Source organism: Mandrillus leucophaeus, unplaced genomic scaffold, assembly GCF_000951045.1.
Source record: "Mandrillus leucophaeus isolate KB7577 unplaced genomic scaffold, Mleu.le_1.0 Scaffold488, whole genome shotgun sequence".
Taxonomy (NCBI): domain Eukaryota; kingdom Metazoa; phylum Chordata; class Mammalia; order Primates; family Cercopithecidae; genus Mandrillus; species Mandrillus leucophaeus.
This window is the reverse complement of record NW_012105231.1, coordinates 1399267-1418922: the sequence shown is the minus strand read 5'-3', so window position 1 is coordinate 1418922 and position 19656 is coordinate 1399267. Positions and strand designations below refer to the sequence as shown.

At 39.4% G+C, this 19656-nt stretch overlaps 1 protein-coding gene across 1 annotated transcript in view; it reads right to left on the bottom strand.

Moving 5' to 3' along the window:
* The window catches only part of GRID1 (glutamate receptor, ionotropic, delta 1), an 840572-nt gene that overhangs the window by 145282 nt on the left and 675634 nt on the right, over nucleotides 1–19656 (bottom strand). Inside the window, exons 12-15 of the mRNA XM_011995401.1 lie at nucleotides 17488–17589; nucleotides 15852–16049; nucleotides 12298–12622; nucleotides 10951–11089 (exon numbers count right to left, since the gene is read on the bottom strand). Coding sequence (XP_011850791.1) covers nucleotides 10951–11089; nucleotides 12298–12622; nucleotides 15852–16049; nucleotides 17488–17589 — 764 coding nt within the window. The remainder of the gene's footprint in view (nucleotides 1–10950; nucleotides 11090–12297; nucleotides 12623–15851; nucleotides 16050–17487; nucleotides 17590–19656) is intronic.

Below are 19656 nucleotides of genomic sequence, written 5' to 3'. Positions count from 1 at the left end.
ATAAAAAAGGATGAGTTCGTGTCCTTTGTAGGGACATGGATGCAGCTGGAAACCATCATTCTCAGCAAACTATTGCAAGAAGAGAAAACCAAACACTGTATGTCCTCACTCATAGGTGGGAATTGATCAATGACATCACTTGGGCTCTGAAAGGGGACATCACACACTGGGGCCTATTATGGGGAGGGGAGAAGGGGGAGGGATGTCATTGGGAGTTACACCTGATGTAAATGACGAGTTGATGGGTGCTGACGAGTTGATGGGTGCAACACACCAACATGGCACAAGTATACATATATAACAAACCTGCACATTGTGCACATGTACCCTAGAACTTAAAGTATAATTAAAAAAAAAAAAGGAAAAAAATATCCATTTAACACAAAAGAAGGCAGCAGCAGAAAACATGAGGAACACAAATAATGTAAGTCATATAGAAATCAAATAGCAAAATGGTAGAACTAAGTCCTTTCTTGGAAATTATATTAAATATAAGCAGATTAAACATTTATTTAAAAGTAGAGATCAGCATAATGATTTTAAACATGATCCAACTATATGCTGTGTACAGGTGTCTCACTGTAGATTCAGACAAGTATATTGAAAGAAAAAAGATGGAAAAAGATATTCCATGCAAGTGGTAATAGAATAGGTTGACTAAACTTACATCCAACAAAATCGACACACATGTGTACATATACATATATGCACTCAACATTAAACACATAAATATGATAAGTAAAGTTTGACAAAACTGAAGGGAGAAATAGTGATACAAGAATTCTCAGGGACTTCAATGCCCCACTTTCAACAATGGAAAGATCATCTAGGCAGAAAGTCAGTAAGTAAAAACAGACTTGAACAACAATGTAGACCAGATGGTCCTAACAAACACATACAGAACACTCCATCTAATAGCCACGGAATACACATTCCTTTCAAACTTTCATGGAACATTCTCCAGGATATATTACATGTTAGAACACAAAACAAGTTTAACAAATTTGAGAAGACTGAAATCATATCAAGTATCTTCACGAGGCACAATGCTATGAAACTAGAAATCAATAACCACAGAAAAATAAGAAAATTTATCAAATGTGCAAATTAAACACATTCCTGAAACAACCAGTACATTATAGAAAAAATAAAAAGGGATACTAAAAGAATTCTTGAGACAAATAAAAATGGAAACATAAGCATACCAAAAATAATAGGATGCAGCATGAGCCCTTTTAAGAAGGAAGTTAATGTTGATTAAAACTACATTAAAAAAGAAACATTTTAAATATTCTAACTTTATATCTCAATGAACTACAAAAAGAAGAACAAACGAAGCCCAAAGTTAGCAGAAAGAAGAAAATAATAAAGATTAGGGCAGAAATAAATAAAATAGAGACTAGACAGACACTACCAAAGGTCAATGAAACTAAGATTGGCTTTTCTGGAAAGATAAACAAAATTGAAAAACCTTTAGCTAGACTAAGAAAAAAGTGGTAAGTCTCAAATAAATAAAATTATAAATGAAAGAGAAGCAATCAATACCACAGAAATAGAAAGGGTCATAAGAGAACACTATACATAATTTTGCAACAGCAAACTGAATAATTTAGAAGAAATGAATAAATTTCTAGCAACATACAACCTACTGAGACTGATTGCTGAAGAAACAGAAAATCTGAACATATTAATATTGGTAATAAGATTGGAACAGTAATCAGAAACCTCCCAAGAAAGAAAAATGCCAGTCCTTCTCAAACACTTCCCAAAAAATTGAAGGGAATGCTTTCAAACTCATTTTACAAGACCACCACTACCTTTATATCAAAGCCTGACAAGGAATCTTCGAGAAAAGAAAACTACAGGCTAGTATCCCAGATAACATAGATGTGCAAATCTTCAACAAAATGCTTACAAACCCAATTCAATAGCATGTTAAAAAAAAAAAAATCCCATGATCAAGTGGAACTTACCCCCAGAATGCAAGGATGGTTTAACATACAAAAATCAAGATATAGGAGGCACTACATTAACAAAATGAAGGATACAAATTATATATTTATCTCAAAAGATGTAGAAAAATCAATTACAGAAAATTTAACATCTTTCATGATAAAAACTTTCAGCAAATTGGGACTAAATGTCATGTACTTCAACATGATAAAGGCCGTATATGAAGCCTATGACTAACATCATACTCAACAGTAAAAATCTAAAAGCTTTTCCTCCCAGATTGGGAACAAAACAAATTGCCCACTCTCACCATATCTATTCAACATAGAACTGGAAGGCACAGTCAGAACAATTAGGCAATACAAATAAATAAAAGATAAAGAAAATGTGATACATATATACCATGGAATATTATGCAGCCATAAAAAAGAACAAGATAATATTCTTTGCAGCAACGTGGATAGAGCTAAAGGCCATTATTTGAAGCAAACTAACAGAGGAACAGAAAACTAAATACCACATGTTTTTACTTATAAATGGAAGCTAAACAAGAACATATGGATAGACACTATGAGAGGAACAACAGACACCGGGACATATTTGAGGGTGGAGGTTAGGAGGAAGGAGAGTATCAGAAAAAAATGACTATCAAGTACTATGTTTATCTGGGTGATAAAATTATCTGTACATCAAACCCCCATGACATACAGTTTATCTGTAAACAAACCTGTACATGTACCCATGAACAGAAAAGTTAAAAAAAAAAAAAAAAAAGAAATAAAAGACATTCAAATCAGAGAGAAAGAAGTAAAACTGCATATATTTGTAGATGACATGACCTATATAGAAAACCCTTGACTTCACCAAACAAATGCAGGAACTAATACATAGTGCAGTAAATTTGCAGGATACAAAATAAACATACAAAAATCAGGAATATTTCTATAAACTAACAACAAAGTATTTGCAAACAAATCATGAAAACAATTCTACTTAAAATAGCATAAAAATAAAATTATTGTGTATAAATTATACCAAGGAGGTGAAAAATCTGTATGCTATGCTGTAAACTATAAAACATTGGTGAAAAAACTGAAGAAGACACAAATAAATGGAAAGGTATCCTACATTCATGGACTGGAGAAAATAATACCATTAATATGCTAATACCACCCAAAGTGATCTATAGATTTGGTATAACCCCTACCAAAATACCAGTGATATTCTTCACAGAAATAGAAAAAAAAAATCGTGAAATTCCTGTGACCACAAAAGGCCTCTGAATAGCAATGCAATCTTAAACAAGAGAAGCAAATCTGGAGACATCACACTACTTGATTTCAAAATATAGTAGACAGTCATAGTAATTAAAACAATATGGTATTGGCATAAAACGAGATATAGAGACCAATGAAAGAGAATAGAGCCCAGAAATAAATTGGCACATTTGCAGTCAATCGATCTTTGACAAAGTTGCAAAGAACACACAATGGGGAAGACAGTCTTTTTTAATAAATGATGTTGGAGAAACTGAATATTCACACACAAAAGAATGAAAATAGACCCTTATTTCACACCATACACAAAAACCAACTCAAAATAAATTAAAAACTTAAATGTAAGAGCTGAAGCTGTAAAACTTCCAGAAGAAAAAAGCTTTTTGACGTTAGTCTGGGGCATGAATTTTTGGATGTGACCCAAAAGCACAGGCAACAAAAACAAAAATAGATAAATTCAGATAAAAAACTGAATCAAATTTAAAAATCTTATACATAGAAAAGTAAACAATCTACAAAGTGAAGAGACAACTTGCAAAATGACAGAAAATCAAATAATGTGCTAATATCCAAAATATATAAGGAAATCAAAAACTCACTAGCCACAAAACAAATAATTTAATTTAAAAATGGGCAAGGATCTGAATAGACATTTCTCAAAAGAAGACATATAAATGACCAAAAGATGTATAAAAAAATATTCAACATAATTATCATCAGGAAAATAAAAATGAAAACTATAATGAGGTATCACCTTACACCTGTTAGAATGGCTATGGTAAAAAAAAAAAAAAAAAAGACAAAAAATAACAAGTGATGATAAGAATATGGAAAACAGGATGGCAATTTCTCAAAAACTTAAATATAGAAGTACCATATGATTCAGTGATCCCACTTCTTAATACAGAGCCAAAGAAGATGAAATCAGTATCTTGAAGAGATATTTGTCTGCACTACCATGTTCATTGCAGCATTATTAGAAATTGGCAAGATATATAACTAACTTTTTTTTTTTTTTTTTGAGACGGAGTCTCACTCTATTGCCCAGGCTGCAGTGCAGTGGCATGATCTTGGCTCACTGCAACCTCCACCTCTCAGATTCAAGTGATTCTCCTGCCTCAGCCTCCTAAGTAGCTGGGATTACAGGCGCCCGCCACCTTGCCTGGCTAATTTTTGTATTTTTAGTAGAGACTGGGTTTCACCATGTTTGCCAGGCTGGTCTTGAACTCCTGACCTCAGGTGATTCGCCCGTCTTGGACTCCCAAAGTGCTCGATTACAGGTGTGAGACACTGCACCCAGCCAGAATCAACCTAACTTTTTATCCACAAATAATTGGACAAAGAAAATGTGATATATTATATATATGCACATATATTATATAATGTATATACATGTGATTATATATTATATATACACATATATAATGTATATAAATGCAATTATTTGTATATATTAGATATACATATAATATATAAATGTGATACATTATATATAATGAATATATATAATATATAAATAAAATATATTTCCATTGTGACAACATGGGTGAACCTAGAGGATATTGCTATGTTAACTCAAATATTATATTACGTTAACTCAAATAAGCTAGGCACAGAAAGACACATACTGAATGATCTCACTTATATTTGGAATCTAAAGAGTCAAACTCATAGGAACGGAAAGTTTATTGGTTGCCAGAGAATGGCGGCTGCCAGGGACTGGAGTGTGGGGGAATTATGAGCATTTTGTCAAATAGTACAGAATTTCAGTTAGGTATGATGAATAAGATCTGGAGATATAATGTACAGCTATAATTCATAAAATTGTGTTATACATTTGAGATTGGCTAAAACAGCAGATCTTAAATATTCTCATCACACACAAAAAACTGATAACTATGTGAGGTAACAGATATGTTACTTAGCTTCATTGTGGTAATCATTTCATAGTGCACATGCAAACATTATATTCAATAGAAGAAGAACAGCCTTTTCAACAAATAGTGCTGGAGCAATTAAGTATCTGTGTTAGTTTGTTTTCATGCTGCTGATAAAGACATACCTGAAACTGAGAACAAAAAAAAAAGTTTTAATTGGACTTAAAGTTCTAAAAGGCTGGGGAGGCCTCAGAATCACGATGGGAGACAAAAGGTTCTTCTTACATGGTGTAGGCAAGAGAAAATGAGGGAGAAGCAAAAGCAGAAAGCCCTGATAAACCCATCAGATCTCGTGAGACTATTTGCTATCACAAGAACGGCATGAGAAAGACTGGTCCCTATGATTCAATTACCTCTCCCTAGGTCCCTCCCACAACACGTGGGAATTCTGGGAGATACAATTCAAGCTGAGATTTGGATGCAGACAGAGCCAAACCATATTATTCCAATCCTGGCCCCTCCAAATCTCATGGCCTCACATTTCAAAAGCAGTCATGCCTTCCCAACAGTCCCCGAAAGTCTTAACTCATTTCAGCATTAACCCAAAAGTCCACAGTCCAAAGTCTCATCTGAGACAAGGCAAGTCTGTTCCGCTAGTGAGCCTGTAAAATCAAAAGCAAATTAGTTACTTCCTGGATACAATGGAGATACAGGTATTGGGTAAATATAGCCATTCTAAATGGGAGAAATTGGCCACAACAAAGGGGTTACAGGGCCCATGCAAGTCCGAAATCCAGCAGGCAGTCAGATTTTAAAGCTCCAAAATGATCTCCTTTGACTCCAGGACTCACATCCAGGACATACTGAGGCAAGAGGTGGGTTCCCATGGTCTTGGGGAACTCTGTCCCTGTGGCTTTGCAGGGTACAGCCTCCCTCGTGGCTGCTTTCATGGGCTAGCATTGAGTGTCTGTGGCTTTTCCAGGCATACGGTGCAAGCTGTTAGTGGATCTATCATTCTGTGGTCAGAAGGATGGTGGCCCTCTTCTCACAGCTCCACTAGACAGTGCCCCAGTAGGGACTCTGTGCAGGGACTCCACACCCCACATTTCCCTTCTGCACTGCCCTAGCAGAGATTCTCCATGAGGGCCTCACCCCTGAAGCAAACTTCTGCCTGGGCATCCAGGCATTTCTACGCATCTTCTGAAATCTAGGCAAAGGTTCTCAAACCTCAATTCTTGACTCCTTGACTTCCACATAGGGACTCCACACCCCAGTAGGGACTCCAATTCCACATTTCCCTTCCACACTACCCTAGCAGAGGTTCTCCATGAGGGCCTTGCCCCTGCAGCAAACTTTTGCCTGGGCATCCAGGCATTTCTATACATCTTCTGAAATCTAGGCAGAGGTTCCCAAACCTCAATTCTTTGCTTCTGTGTACCTGCAGGCTCAACACCATGTGAAAGCTGCCAAGGCTTGGGGCTTCCACCCTCTGAAGTCACAGTCCAAGCTCTATGTTGGCCCCTTTCAGCCATGGCTGGAGCATCTGGGACACGGCACCAAGTCCCTAGGCAGCACACAGCACAGGGACCCTGGGCCCAGACCATGACACCATATTTTGCTACTAGGCCTCTGGGCCTGTGATGGGAGGGGCTGACATGGCCTGGAGACATTTTCCCCATGGTCTTGGGGATTAACATTAGGCTCCTTGCTACTTGTGCAAATTTCTGCAGCTGGCTTGAATTTCTCCTCCAAAAATGGGTGTTTCTTTTCTACTGCTTTGTCAGGCTGCAAATTTTCTGAACTTTTATGCTGTTTCCCTTTTAAAATGGAATTCTTTTAATAGCACCCAAGTCACCTTTTGAATGCTTTGCTTCTTAGAAATTTCTTCCACCAGATACCCTAAATCATCTCTCTCAAGTTCAAAGTTTCACAAATCTCTAGGGCAGGGGAGAAATGCCACTACTCTTTGCTAAAACATAACAAGAGTCACCTTTGCTCCAGTTCTCAATAAGTTCCTCATCTCCATCTGAGACCACCTCAACCTGGACCTTATTGTTCATATCACTATCAGCATTTTTGTCAAAGCCATTCAACAGGTCTCTAGGACTTTCCCACATTTTCCTGTCTTCTTTTGAGCCCTCCAAATTGTTCCAACCTCTGCCTGTTACCCAATTCCAAAGTAACTTCTATATTTGTGGGTACCTTTTCAGCAATGCCCCACTTCCAGTACCAATTTACTGTATTAGTTTGTTTTCACACTGCTGATAAAGACATATCCAAAACTGGGAACAAAAAAAAAAAAAGTTTTAATTGGACTTACAGTTTCACATGGATAGGGAAGCCTCAGAATCATGGTGGGAGGTGAAAGGCTCTTCTTACATGGTGGTGGTAAGAGAAAATGAGGAAGAAGCAAAAGCAGAAACCCCTGATAAGCCCACATTAAATCTTGTGAGACTTATTCATTGTCATGAGAATAGCACGGGAAAGACTGGCCCCTATGATTCAATTACCTCTCCCTGGGTCCCTCCCACAACATGTGGAATTCTGGGAAATACAATTCAGGTTGAGATTTGGGTAGGGGCACAGCCAAATCATATCAGCATCCATAGACTGAAAAAAAAGACCTCAGCCTCTACCTCAAATTTCATACAGAAATTCACTCAAAATTGATTGTGGAATGAAATGTAAAATGTAAAAATATAAAAATGTTAGGAATTTTAAAACAGGAGAAAAATCCTAAGGCTCTCTGGATAGACAAAGACAACATCAAAAAGAATGATCCATGAAAGAATAAATTTCTAAATTTGACCTCATCAAAATTAAAACCTTTTCTCAGTGAAAGACCCTGTTAACGTCAAAACATCATGTTGTATGCTGTAAATTTTTATTTGTCAGTAATACCTCAATAAAGAAAAAAATAAGTAAACTTAGCAAAAGATCAATATAATAGTAAATGGCTACTTGCTTTATCAATTTTTTGAGGAAAATATTTAGTTGACTAACTACTGAGCTGGGTTCAAACTCAATCCACTATTAGATTCACTGATACTTCATTATTTATTAATTATTAAATAGGAAAATTTTAATTAATTGTGTTATATGGTTAATTTTTCAATTAGTCCATTTTCTCTGAATACAATTCTGAAATCCTTTAGCTGATAATTTTGAAAATAACAAAAAATACAAATGTGAAAAAATTTATATGTATAGATGTAAGTCCAAGAATGGCTAAAATAATCCTAACAAAGAAGACTAAAATGGAAGGAATCACTCTGCCCTATAATAAGGCTTATGCTATAGCTACTGTAATCACAATAGTATGGTGTTGGCAAAGGGACAACCATATATAACAATGGAACAGAATAGACAATTTAGATAACATACAAATATGCCCAACTGTTTTCTCACAAAATGCAAAAGCAATTCCATGGAGGAAGGATAGCCTTTTCAACAAATAGTATTAAAGCTATTGGACATCCATATACCAAAACAGACAGACAAAACAAAACAAAACAAAACAAAACAAAAAATGCTCTCAACCTAAACCTCAAACTGTATAAAACTATCTCAAAATTGATTGTGGACTGAACTGTAAAATGCAAACATTTTCAGTAAAAAATAAAAGTAGAAAATCTTCAGGGTCTCAGGCTAGGAAAAGACTTGACAGCAAAAGCATGATTCGTGAAGCAAATAATTTTCTAAATTGAACCTCATCAAAATTAAAACGTTTTCATGGTGAAAAGACAAGAGTTTGAAAAGACAAGCTATAGAGTGGCAGCAAATATTTGCTGACCGCCTATCTGACAAAGAACTAGTATGTAAAATATATAAAGAACTTTCAAAACTCAAAAGTAATAAGCAATCCATTTAGAAAAGTTAAAAACAGATATTTTATGGAAGGGGATATATACATAGCAAATAAGCACATAAAAAGGTGTGCAGCATCATTAGTCATTAAGGAAGTGCAAAATAAAACCACAATGAGGTATGACTCCACACCCATCAGAATGGTAAAATGAAAAATAGTGGCAATACCAAATGTCAGGAAAGATGCAGAGAAACTGGATTATTCTTACATCACTGGCAGAAATATGAAATGGTACAGACACTCTGGAAAGCAGTTTGATACCTTCTTACAATACCCAACATGAACTTGCCATATGATCCAGCAATTGCACTCTGGGGTGTTTATCACATGTAAATGAAAACTCATGTTCACGCAAAAATCTGCACACAAATGTTCATGGCAGCTTTTTTCATAATTGCCAAGAATTTGAAACATCCCAGATGTCCTCTAATGGGGGAATGGTTAGACAAACTGTGGTATATGTGATATTACTCTTATGTGGTATATGTGATATAATCAAAGCGGTGAACTACTAATATGCACGAAAACGTGGATGAATCTCTAAGGAATTATGTTGAGTGAAAAAGCCAAAGCCAAAAGGCATTATTCCATTTATATCACATACTGAAATGACAAAATTTTAGAGATGGAGCACAATTAATGATTGCCAGAGTTGGGGACAGAGTGGCAGGGGAAGAAATATGAAAAAAGTTGGGTGGTTGTAAGAGAACAACATAAAGGATCCTTGTGGTGATAGATCTGTTCAGTATCTTTAACGTGGTGCAGATATACAAGTTTATAAGTGATAAAATAGTATAGATCCGAATGCAGACATACATATAGACAGACACACAGAGAGATGAGTATAAGAGGGGAAATGTGAATAAAATCAGTCAACCGCATCAATGTCAGTACCCTGGTTTTGATATAATATTAGACTTTTGCAAAATGTTACCACTGAGAAGACTGGGTAAAGGATCCTAGGAAACCTCTCTGCAATTTTTCTTACGACTACATGTGAATCTATAATTATCTCAATAAAAACGTCAATTTAATAAAGATATTAGACAATATCATACTGAATCTTGAATCCTAGTCAAGGAGTTTGAACTCTTTTCAATAGCTAGTTGAGACCCATAGAGGCTGGTTGAGTATAGATGACTTGATTAAGAGCTATGGATCAAAAGAACCAATATGATGGCAGTGAGTGTGATGAATTAAAGGAGATGTTACTAAAGGCAGTGGCTCAAAAAACCATAGTCAGACATCAAGTTAGAGGTAATATTGAAACCAATATTGTACCCAATGAAGTGTACAACAGATCCATGCCTATGGCCACTTCAGCAACCACACATCCAAACCAAATGCACTTTGTCCATGTTCTTTTTTTTATAATTTGCTCTATATTTGGGAATCTGATCATAAAATAAAGTCACTTCCAAGATTTCTTTTGCTATATTGAGCTCGTTCTTTTTTGCCATAATCTTAATATTTTGTAAAAATGAAGACATATTTTTAGTTTTTGGTTTCAATAATTTTATAATCATATAAATGTGCATGAAATATGTTTTCCAGTTATTGTGGTAATTGGCATTTTTGAAAAAATCATTTTAAGGTGTTTGAAGATTGAAAAAAACATATTAGACTTCTGGTTTAAATTAATTTTAACTAAATATTTGTAAAATTTTGATTAAATAAGTTTGTAATCAATGTTTAAATGTCTGAGGAAATGTAATTTGTTAATTGATTTCTTAGCTTTGTAGCCAGCATTAAATTTGCAGGAAATATTATTTAATGAATTTATACATTTATGTAATTTTGCCTGAGATAAAATACAACAAGAGTGAAGCTCTTCTCCACACACTAAAGATTCCAGGAGACCATCAGATTGCAGATCAGGGCTCTCTCCATCATACCACACTGCCCTGGAAAGGTTTACATCCTCTTTAAAGCCTCTCTGAGCTGCTGGCTCCAGATGAAGGAGGAATAGGCTTACCTTATGGGGTTGTCCATCCTGGACACTGTGAGGAAGGCAGCAAGGTTGGCTGTGTAAGAGGAGCACACAATGAGCGTGAAGAGCCACCAGCTGCCCATCACGATGCGCATGGCCACGGAGTTCACGGAAGATTCACCACCTGCAGGAGGCAGACAAAGTGGATTGGCCAGTGGCTTCTGGTCTCCCTCTCATCCCCAGGGAGGTGCTCTGCCCTGCAGTCAGGCACACAGGCTATCACTGGTGATGGGCTGGGAACCAGGGAGGTGACTGCCAGCTGGCTCTGGGCATCTGTGCCAATTCTGGGATAAGATCCTAAAACCATGGATCTTGGACAGGGGCAGAGGACCACAAAATATGGAAAAGTTAGGATTGGGCTTCTAGTGGTGTGGAGTTCATCAAAACACCAAGGGTGGGGGTCTGAATATGAAAATCTTTCAGTTAGGAGATTCTACCTCACAGTGGTAAGAACTTCTAGGGCTGCAGCCTTATGTAAGATCCCTTTCCAATTTCAAATTCATATATAGCAGACTCGGGAATTCTGTAAATATAGAAATACCTCCTACGTGGAGGGCTCCCTGGCTTTTCTTTTAAACTTCAGAAATGGGATGTCCCATATCACTTTTGTTAGTGTTCAGCCCTCTCTAGATGGCTTTTCTTCCCCCAGAATTTTCAGAAATCATGGCATGAGACTTTTAGTTAGAAGTTTAGCCTCTTTGAGGCCAATTATTTCTCCTTGGTCTCTAAAGTGTTAGGAGAAGAGAGCTTCTCACTGCTTATCTCCTTACATAACCTCACAAAGCATTTGCCATGGTGCAAACAGGACCAACACTCACATTAGAAACTTTGCAATTTGTTGCTCCAGTCACAATGGCACAATCCTATAACTCACTACTGGATAGAAGTGCCATTCAGACCCCTCAGAGGTAGGAGAATTTGTACCTCAAGAATGGCTGGAGTACTGCTTATATGATTGCAACACAATTGAGATTTTTTTTTCCCATTAAGTCATCAAATTTAAGCAAGATTCACAGTTTCATTGACAACCTCATGTGCATAGCAATCACTTTAATGTAGGAGGGGAGAAAAGTGCAAAGCAGAACTCCAAAGTTAATTTTATCTAAAGTGGAGAATCAGGAATTGAAGTTGAGTTCCTTATTGTTGTTTCATTTAATTTATCTCTGATATTATTCAGGGAAGTTGGGTGCAACATGATATTTGTACTGTCCTAGAGATTAAGTAAAATTGCATTTGAAATGACTTTGGTAAAAGGCACCTGAGAACTTTGCCAATGGATAAGTTCTTCCAAGCCCCTAGAGCTATTCAAGGATCAGGGAACCAGAAAGGTACCTTGCTGTACGAAGGCTCCATAGACAATCCAGATGGCACTGTGCAGAGTAGCAGAAGCTGATGGCCTGGGCTGGGCAGCACTCTGAGCCCTCACAGCCTGTATCCTGTTCAACACAAATATCAGTACACCAACCACGGGGATGGCTGCTGCAATGCAGGCCCACACAGCAAAATCGAATGGAGCAAAGAGGGAGAAGATGCTGATTTTCTCCTCAGGTTTCTTGATTAGAATTCCCACTGAATAGTCCATGTACCGCTTGCTGAAGTCCACAACGCTCTCCCTTTCTGGGGTGATGGTGATGGCAGAGATGGCCAAGTCTGCTCTCTGAAAGGCAAAGCCATCTCATCAGACGGCAGTCCTCAGCTTACTGTTGGGTTCTGCCCTGGGTCAAGATCCACCTTCTGCCCTTTGAACTGCTCTTTTCAGAGGAATGGATTTGAGAGCTGGCGCCCTGAGAGTCTGAATATTGTAAGGAAAATCCAACACTAAGTTGTCTGTTACTATTTCCTTCACCTTACAAGTTTCTCTCTTCTAAAAACTTCAGGAAACGGTTTCTACAGAAAAGAGCCGAGTAAAGCATCTTCATTTCTCTATGAATTACAGTTTATCTTCACTTTCTTGTTGTTTTCCTACCAAACTTTAGCTATCTTCTTTTTATTTTCCCTATGTTTCCCTCTACCCTTCACCAAGAAGGCCCTTCTATCTTCTTCTAAGCCTGTCTGCATCCTCCCTACATGTTAAGACCAGAGGCACACTCCATTTCTTCATCACACCCCTCAGACTCTATTATCCCACATTGATCTCTCTCTTTTCTAAAACACTTCAGAAGTTATATGGTGAGTTCTACCACTATGTTAGACTTCATTAACATATTAGCCACTGAGTGTTTTATAGGTAGACTTTATGCCAGAGAGTAAAATACTGAAAGAATAAAGGGATCATCTACTTACTTCTATCTTCCCCCACCCTTAATTCATGGCTTGCAGACCCACAGGTTGATTCTTCCATGATAAAGCCATGGTGTGAAGAATCTCTATGGACGTTCCCTACTGGACCTCAAAATTATCTCCCAAGATGTTTGCCTTCCAAAATGGGCTCCCATTTCAAAAACAGACAGAAACCCCATTAAGATGGATCCAGACTGTGAGGATGAAGCTGCCAAGTTTGGGGCGATTACAAGCTTCATGTCTGGATGGGTGGGTGCCAGGTGACAATGGGGCCTAGAGTCTTCCTTTAGTCACAAGAGCACTGAAAGGCAGTCATCATAATGATCTGGGCTCTTGGCCCTCCAAGTGGGAGGCATCAGCAGAACTGGTTTCTTTTAGAATGACCAATAGTGACAACTGATTCAACCTCCATGCTCAAGTTGGGGAAACACATGTGGAAGGATTTTTTTAAGGTTTAATACGTGGGCTAGGGACAGATACACTCATGTCCTAAACTGAAATCTAATACTGTACCTTGAGTAAAGACAAAATATGGAGGTGACCCTATCAACACCCTCCTCTTACACTTGTCACACTGGCACCTCTGGTTCTTGCCTCTCTTCTAAAAATCCCAATGTCCGGGGACTATTTTTAGGATTAGGAAGGTTTGGAGCATATTTAAGGGCTTAAAAAGAAATTTAGTGGAGCAGGATAGGCTTATAACACAGAATAAAGGTAAACTAATTTATGAAGCAAAGTTTGAAGGAGGCACAAAGGAATCAACTCATGACACAGGTGGAGGGGTTGTCCTGTGACAGTGGGAGAGACTGACAGGGGACAGGGGACACTCCCCTCTGTGGGAGATGGCAGGTGCCTGCAGATGTAAATTTCATAGGCATTAGAAGTACAATTTTATGTCCCAAAGTCTCAGTTTATTTCCCCAATATAGAAGTGCAATCATTTTTTTTTTTTTTTAGTTGGGAAGGATAGAAGATTCTTAGGTAGCTCAAGAAGAAAGGTAAACTTTTTAAACAGTCTCTGAGAGACATAGCCAAGGAGCCCAAAAGAGGACAAGTTAAAAGATTCTGGCAGTACTGAAGGGCCCAGCTGATTCTGGAGACCACACAGGGTTTCTACATCAATCTGGACAGATTTGTAATTTCCTTCTCTAATTGAGTGCAGCAACCTAGATTTCAGAGTGAAGAGGATAGATAATAGAATCCATTCAGGCTTAGGGTGCAAGAAAAAAGTCGAGAACAGAGGGAGTCACAAGGGATGAAGAGGGGAGGGATTTATCTGGCCACCCATGGAGGATGCAGTATCAGAAAGGCACAGAAGCCGCAGAGAAAGATGGACCTCAAATACACACACTACGTGGAAAGAACCAGACACAAAAGACCACATCTTGTATGATTCAAAAGACCACATCTTGTATGACACAAAAGACCACATCTTGTATACAAAATGTTCACTGAAGCAACTCTCTAAGATACAAAGTAGATTAATGGTTGCCTAGGGCTGGGGGTGGGAGTGGCATTAACTATAAGTAGGTATGAAAGATCTCAATGGGGTGACAGAAGTATTCTAAAACTGGATTATAATGAAGGTTGCACAACCCAGTACCTTTACTAAAAATCATTGAGTTGTATATCTAAAATGGATAAATTTTATAGTATGTGAATTTATCATAGTAAAGCTGTTTCTTAAAAAGATTAATAGAAATCAGAGGAATGACAAGCCTAGTGTCTGCCTTTACAGATTTAAAAAGCAAAGGGCCTTTGCTGTCAGAGTAAAGGTTCAAAAGAGTCAGAAGGACAACTTGTTGTGGTCATGCAGTGGGCTAGTGATGGTGACATGTAAGATGCTAACAAGATGCATGGGGGTGAACAATGGAGTGGAGCAAAGCAAAGCTCCCTGGAGGTGAGGATGTCAAAGTACTGGGAGTCCAGAGTTGTCTACAGGGATGTCAGAAGTTGTCAGAATGGTGGCAGGAGGAATAATGGAGATGGAGGACTTGAGTCAGATGCCATCATGATCAATGATCATGGGGAAACAACCCAAGGTCATGAGATGACAAGGGGGACATGGTAAGTTGGCCTCATGCCATGAGTTTCAATGAGGATGCAGTTTCTACGGGAGGGAAGAAGAGTACGATTTAAATGAGTATGAGGACCTGTGGGATGCCACACCATCCACACATAGCAATGTAGACACACACATGTGTATGCATATCCTACCTGTGGTCTATGAGGGATAGGAGAATAAGCACTCACCAGTACCCCTGGTGGGAACTAGGTTTCTGCTTCCCACCAGGGAAGGTTCCCTGTAGGGTGTGGGGTGGTTCCCTGAAGGGTGTGCTACAGAGTAGGTACAGTGGATGATAGACTTCAAATGAATGACAGAAGTGGGCAGGGAGGTAACACAGAGTGTCAGGGATGAGGAGATACAAGAGCAGAAATGGATGTAGCAGGGGATTTGAGGACAAAAGAGCCTTTGTGTGTGAAGAATGGTAACTGTGGTCTGTTTAGCTGGTCCCAAGGTTTCCACGGTGCAACTGGTCAAGTTTAGATATTACCCCAGAGGAAGACTAGGGTGCCCCTCCCCCTGGATCTGCTGTGGGGACCTACCTTGCTGATGAGCTCCCCGATCATCCCGTTCCAGGAGGTGTTATGGAGCTGGTGACCATACCTGCCATCAGGGGCTTGATAAATCTCATATTTGAAGCCCAGAGCCTTGGCCAGTGCATCCAGGACATCTATGGAGAACCCTTTGTAGCGCTTGGGCTGTCCTAGGATGTTCTCAGCCACCATCACGAAAGGCTCTTCCTGAGGACAACAGAATGAAGGTTCTCCAATTAAATAACAGGTTCATTAACACATATCTCGAGTGTATTGTTAGAGAGAAAGATCTGATTAGAACATTTGCAGTTCCCCAATTTAGGACTGGAGGCTCAACTTACCCGCCCTTTTCTAAAAGCCGTGTATGGACACTCAAGGAAGAGTGCACAGAATGATCACTCCAATCAGTAGGTCCATACAGAGGAGTGGAGATTCATTTGTCCTATGTTGTTATCCCGGGCTCTGCTCCAACCCCTAGTTCCCTGAATAATATGGTTTGTTTTCCTTCCTCCATTTGTAACATCCATGCAGAGTTAGGACCGTGTCCTTAGAATATGCCAAAATTATACGAGGCCCACATAAGAAACATGAAACTTCTCATCCAGGATAATAAGTGGTAATAAAGTTCTGTGACATTAGGTTGAGAGAAAAAGCATTATGTCTACTAGCAATACTAGAAAGTGGATGTGGATTAACTGGCCAAGGCCAGACCAGAAGCCAAAGGGTAAGATAGAATTCAAACCTAGAGTTCCGAGTTCAAAGCCATGCCACGCTCACACCTGCACATGTTGTGCTATGCCACATGTGAGCGAGGTGGTCGTCTGAAAGCGCTCACCACCATTCCCCTTCCTTCTTGTGTGAAACTGAACAAGGGGCCTTTGGCAAACAGTTCCAGGGAGTATAGCTCATTAATTTAGTGGTGTTGGGAAACAGGGTGTAAAGCTTGTTTGTGGTGTGCAAACAGGAAATGCACAAATACTGCTGCCAAAGATTTCTAAGCCAAGGGAATGCTAGTGTCTGCTGGGACAGAAGGGACATTTGGGCATGTGTGACCCAGTCAATAAGAGGCAAATCTATAACGTCTCCTGCAGTTTTTATAAAAATGTGAAAAAAGCAATTGAAAGGAAGATGCTTTTAAGGTCTCTTACAAATGCAAAAGTCTATGATTCCACGATACCCATGCAGAAAAGTTGCAACTACCAAATGGTCTTCATTCTGAACTTGTGTCACATGAGCCCATCAGTAGTGTTGGGTGCTAGGAGAATGTCCTCCTCCAGCATCTATCTTGGGGTTCTGGCTACCAGAACAGCTCTCCTAAGGACCAGTAGTGGGTCAAGATCCAGTTTACATCCAAGAACAAGGGGAGCAGCTGGGCCCCCTCTGGTCCTCAGAGGAGGCTGTGGATGAGAAGTCCTTTTCTAGAGCAGCTCAGGGACTTCCTATGGAAAGCACAGAGGTCCTGGGGCAGAAACATCAATCTCACTCTTCCTTTCATTATTCACACAATTAGTTAAATGAAAGGCCTTATGAAAGCTCATAACACTCCTCAAGATTCTCTTCTCCCAAAACCCAGCATGAAACAGAAAGCAGCCTCTGATTCAACAGCCTGGATGGTGTAGCTCCCAGAATGTCCCCATGATCCTACCAAGACAGTCACCACTTTGAGAGTCAATCCTTGGAGGCGGCTGCCCATGGGCCTCTCTTGCAAGCTGCCATTCAAGCCCTTCTCTGAGTCCCATGTCGCCAACTGTGAAGGAAAAATAAAGATTATGAGGGATGGAACTGACATCTATGCACACCTTAGGACCTCAGCTCCTACACTGGGAGCCTGAATTAGGCAGGTAGGATAACAGCAGTCCCCTAGAGTTCCCAGAGACCCAGAGCCATTTTAAAACCCTAAAGAGAATAGACATATGGTAAACAGAGTTACATGTCCTCCTTCAGCTCACCTGGATCTCTAGAGCTCAGCACAGCCCTAAAATGAAACCAACTGGTGAGAACTTGTCTCTAAAACAAATGTTTATGTCCAGTTTTATTCTGTTCACCCACAGAGGCCATGTCACTGTGATGCCTGCAAAATACCCTCTTTGTTTAATTATTCCTTTGGCTTGCCCAGGCCACAAGGCCCTTGAGTTCAGCCATTGCTCCCTCCATAGGTAGGATGAGGCTCAGCAGTAAAGCAAGTAGTAAACGCTCAAGTGCACAGCTTGCCTTGCACCCCGGTGCCTATGGCAAGCAGGGTCAAGAGCTTCCTGCCTGTTTTCACTGTGGTGTCAGCTGCTTCATTTTCCTTGATAGGCAAGTAGAGGCTAATGGCAGGGTAAATGTGCTCTGAATCTGCTACATTCTCCTAAGCCTGCAGAGTGTATCCAATAGCCAGATGCATCTCTTACAGTCATCCTAAGGTGGTCACGGAGAACCTACCTTGGCTCAGAAACAATGAGGAGACACAGTTGTTCATGAGACTGCTTCCCCTCCCTGCATCCTTGCAGGGTCTATACAATGACAAAACTTTTGTCTGGGAAATGATTCTCAACTATTAATGGGGAAGACATAACAAAATGCAGATACCCAGCTCCATCTCAAGTCAACTAAATCAGGATCTCAGGGCCTGAGCATAGGAAGTTGATGCCTCCCGAGTGCTCCTGATATTGCAGCCAAGGTTGAAAACCCCTGCTCTTCTAGGTCACTGGCCCTCCAACTTGGATGCATATTAGTATCTCTTCTGGGGGGCTTTATAATAAAATGTACTGAAAGTTGGGTCCTACCCCCAGAGACTCTTATGTAATTGGTCTGTAGTGTACTAGAGATGAATATTTTAGCTCCCCAGGTGATTCTAATGCACAGCCAGAATTGTGAACCACTGTTGTTGATTAAAGCCATGATGCTCAAACTATGATATCCACACAAATTGCCCAGGGATTTTCTATGCACTTTCTGATTCTGGTGCCTGAGATTATTCATGTCTAACAAGCTCCCAGGTGATGCTGCTGCTGCTGCTAATCCATGGACCACCATTTAAATAGCAGGGGGCTAAAGGGTCAAACTGCCACAGGCAGTATATACTGTTGTCAGGGAAAAATCCATAAGATCCCCTAGTTAACCTGAAGAGAAGAAGAACCCCAGTGGAAAAGTGCTACTGGGAGCCCTAAAGGAACCACCAACTGTTCCACTTAAGAATGCTTCTACTCTCTCAGCATTTCCCATGGTTCTGACATCTGCAGCAGGGTCTGCACACTGAGCCCTGACTATAAGGCCATAGAACCTGAGGGGCCATTCCTCGTGAAAGAGACAACAACTCTGAGATATAAAGTAAAACCACCAGAATAAGAGATGGAGTTCTAGAGTCAGTTTAACAGAAACCTGGAATTTCCTGTTGTCACCTTGGACATGATGCCCAACAAGACCCACTCCATCCTAAATAATAGGATGCCTTGGTGTGATGAATAAATAAATTAGTAAAAAACATGGCCATGTACCCTGAAGTACCACCCACCACCACCACCACTAATTAATTTGGGGGCATTGAGATAAAGAACAAGTGAAGATCTACCCCAAATTCTGCTTAAAGACCTTGAAGATACCAATATAACACACTTTTTTTTTTTTTTTTTTTTTTTTTTGCTTTCTACATTTATTGAAACAGTGTTGTCAGTGAGCAGATGGAAATGCTGTTAGTGTGGGGATTCATTTGACTCAAGAACAGTTTACATGAAACAACCCCATCCACACTCCCCAGCCCCGCCCCTGCCATTTTAATCTTCTGGTGAGTCGAATGGCTTTGCGCTTTTCTGTGACTTCTTTTTTTTTTTTT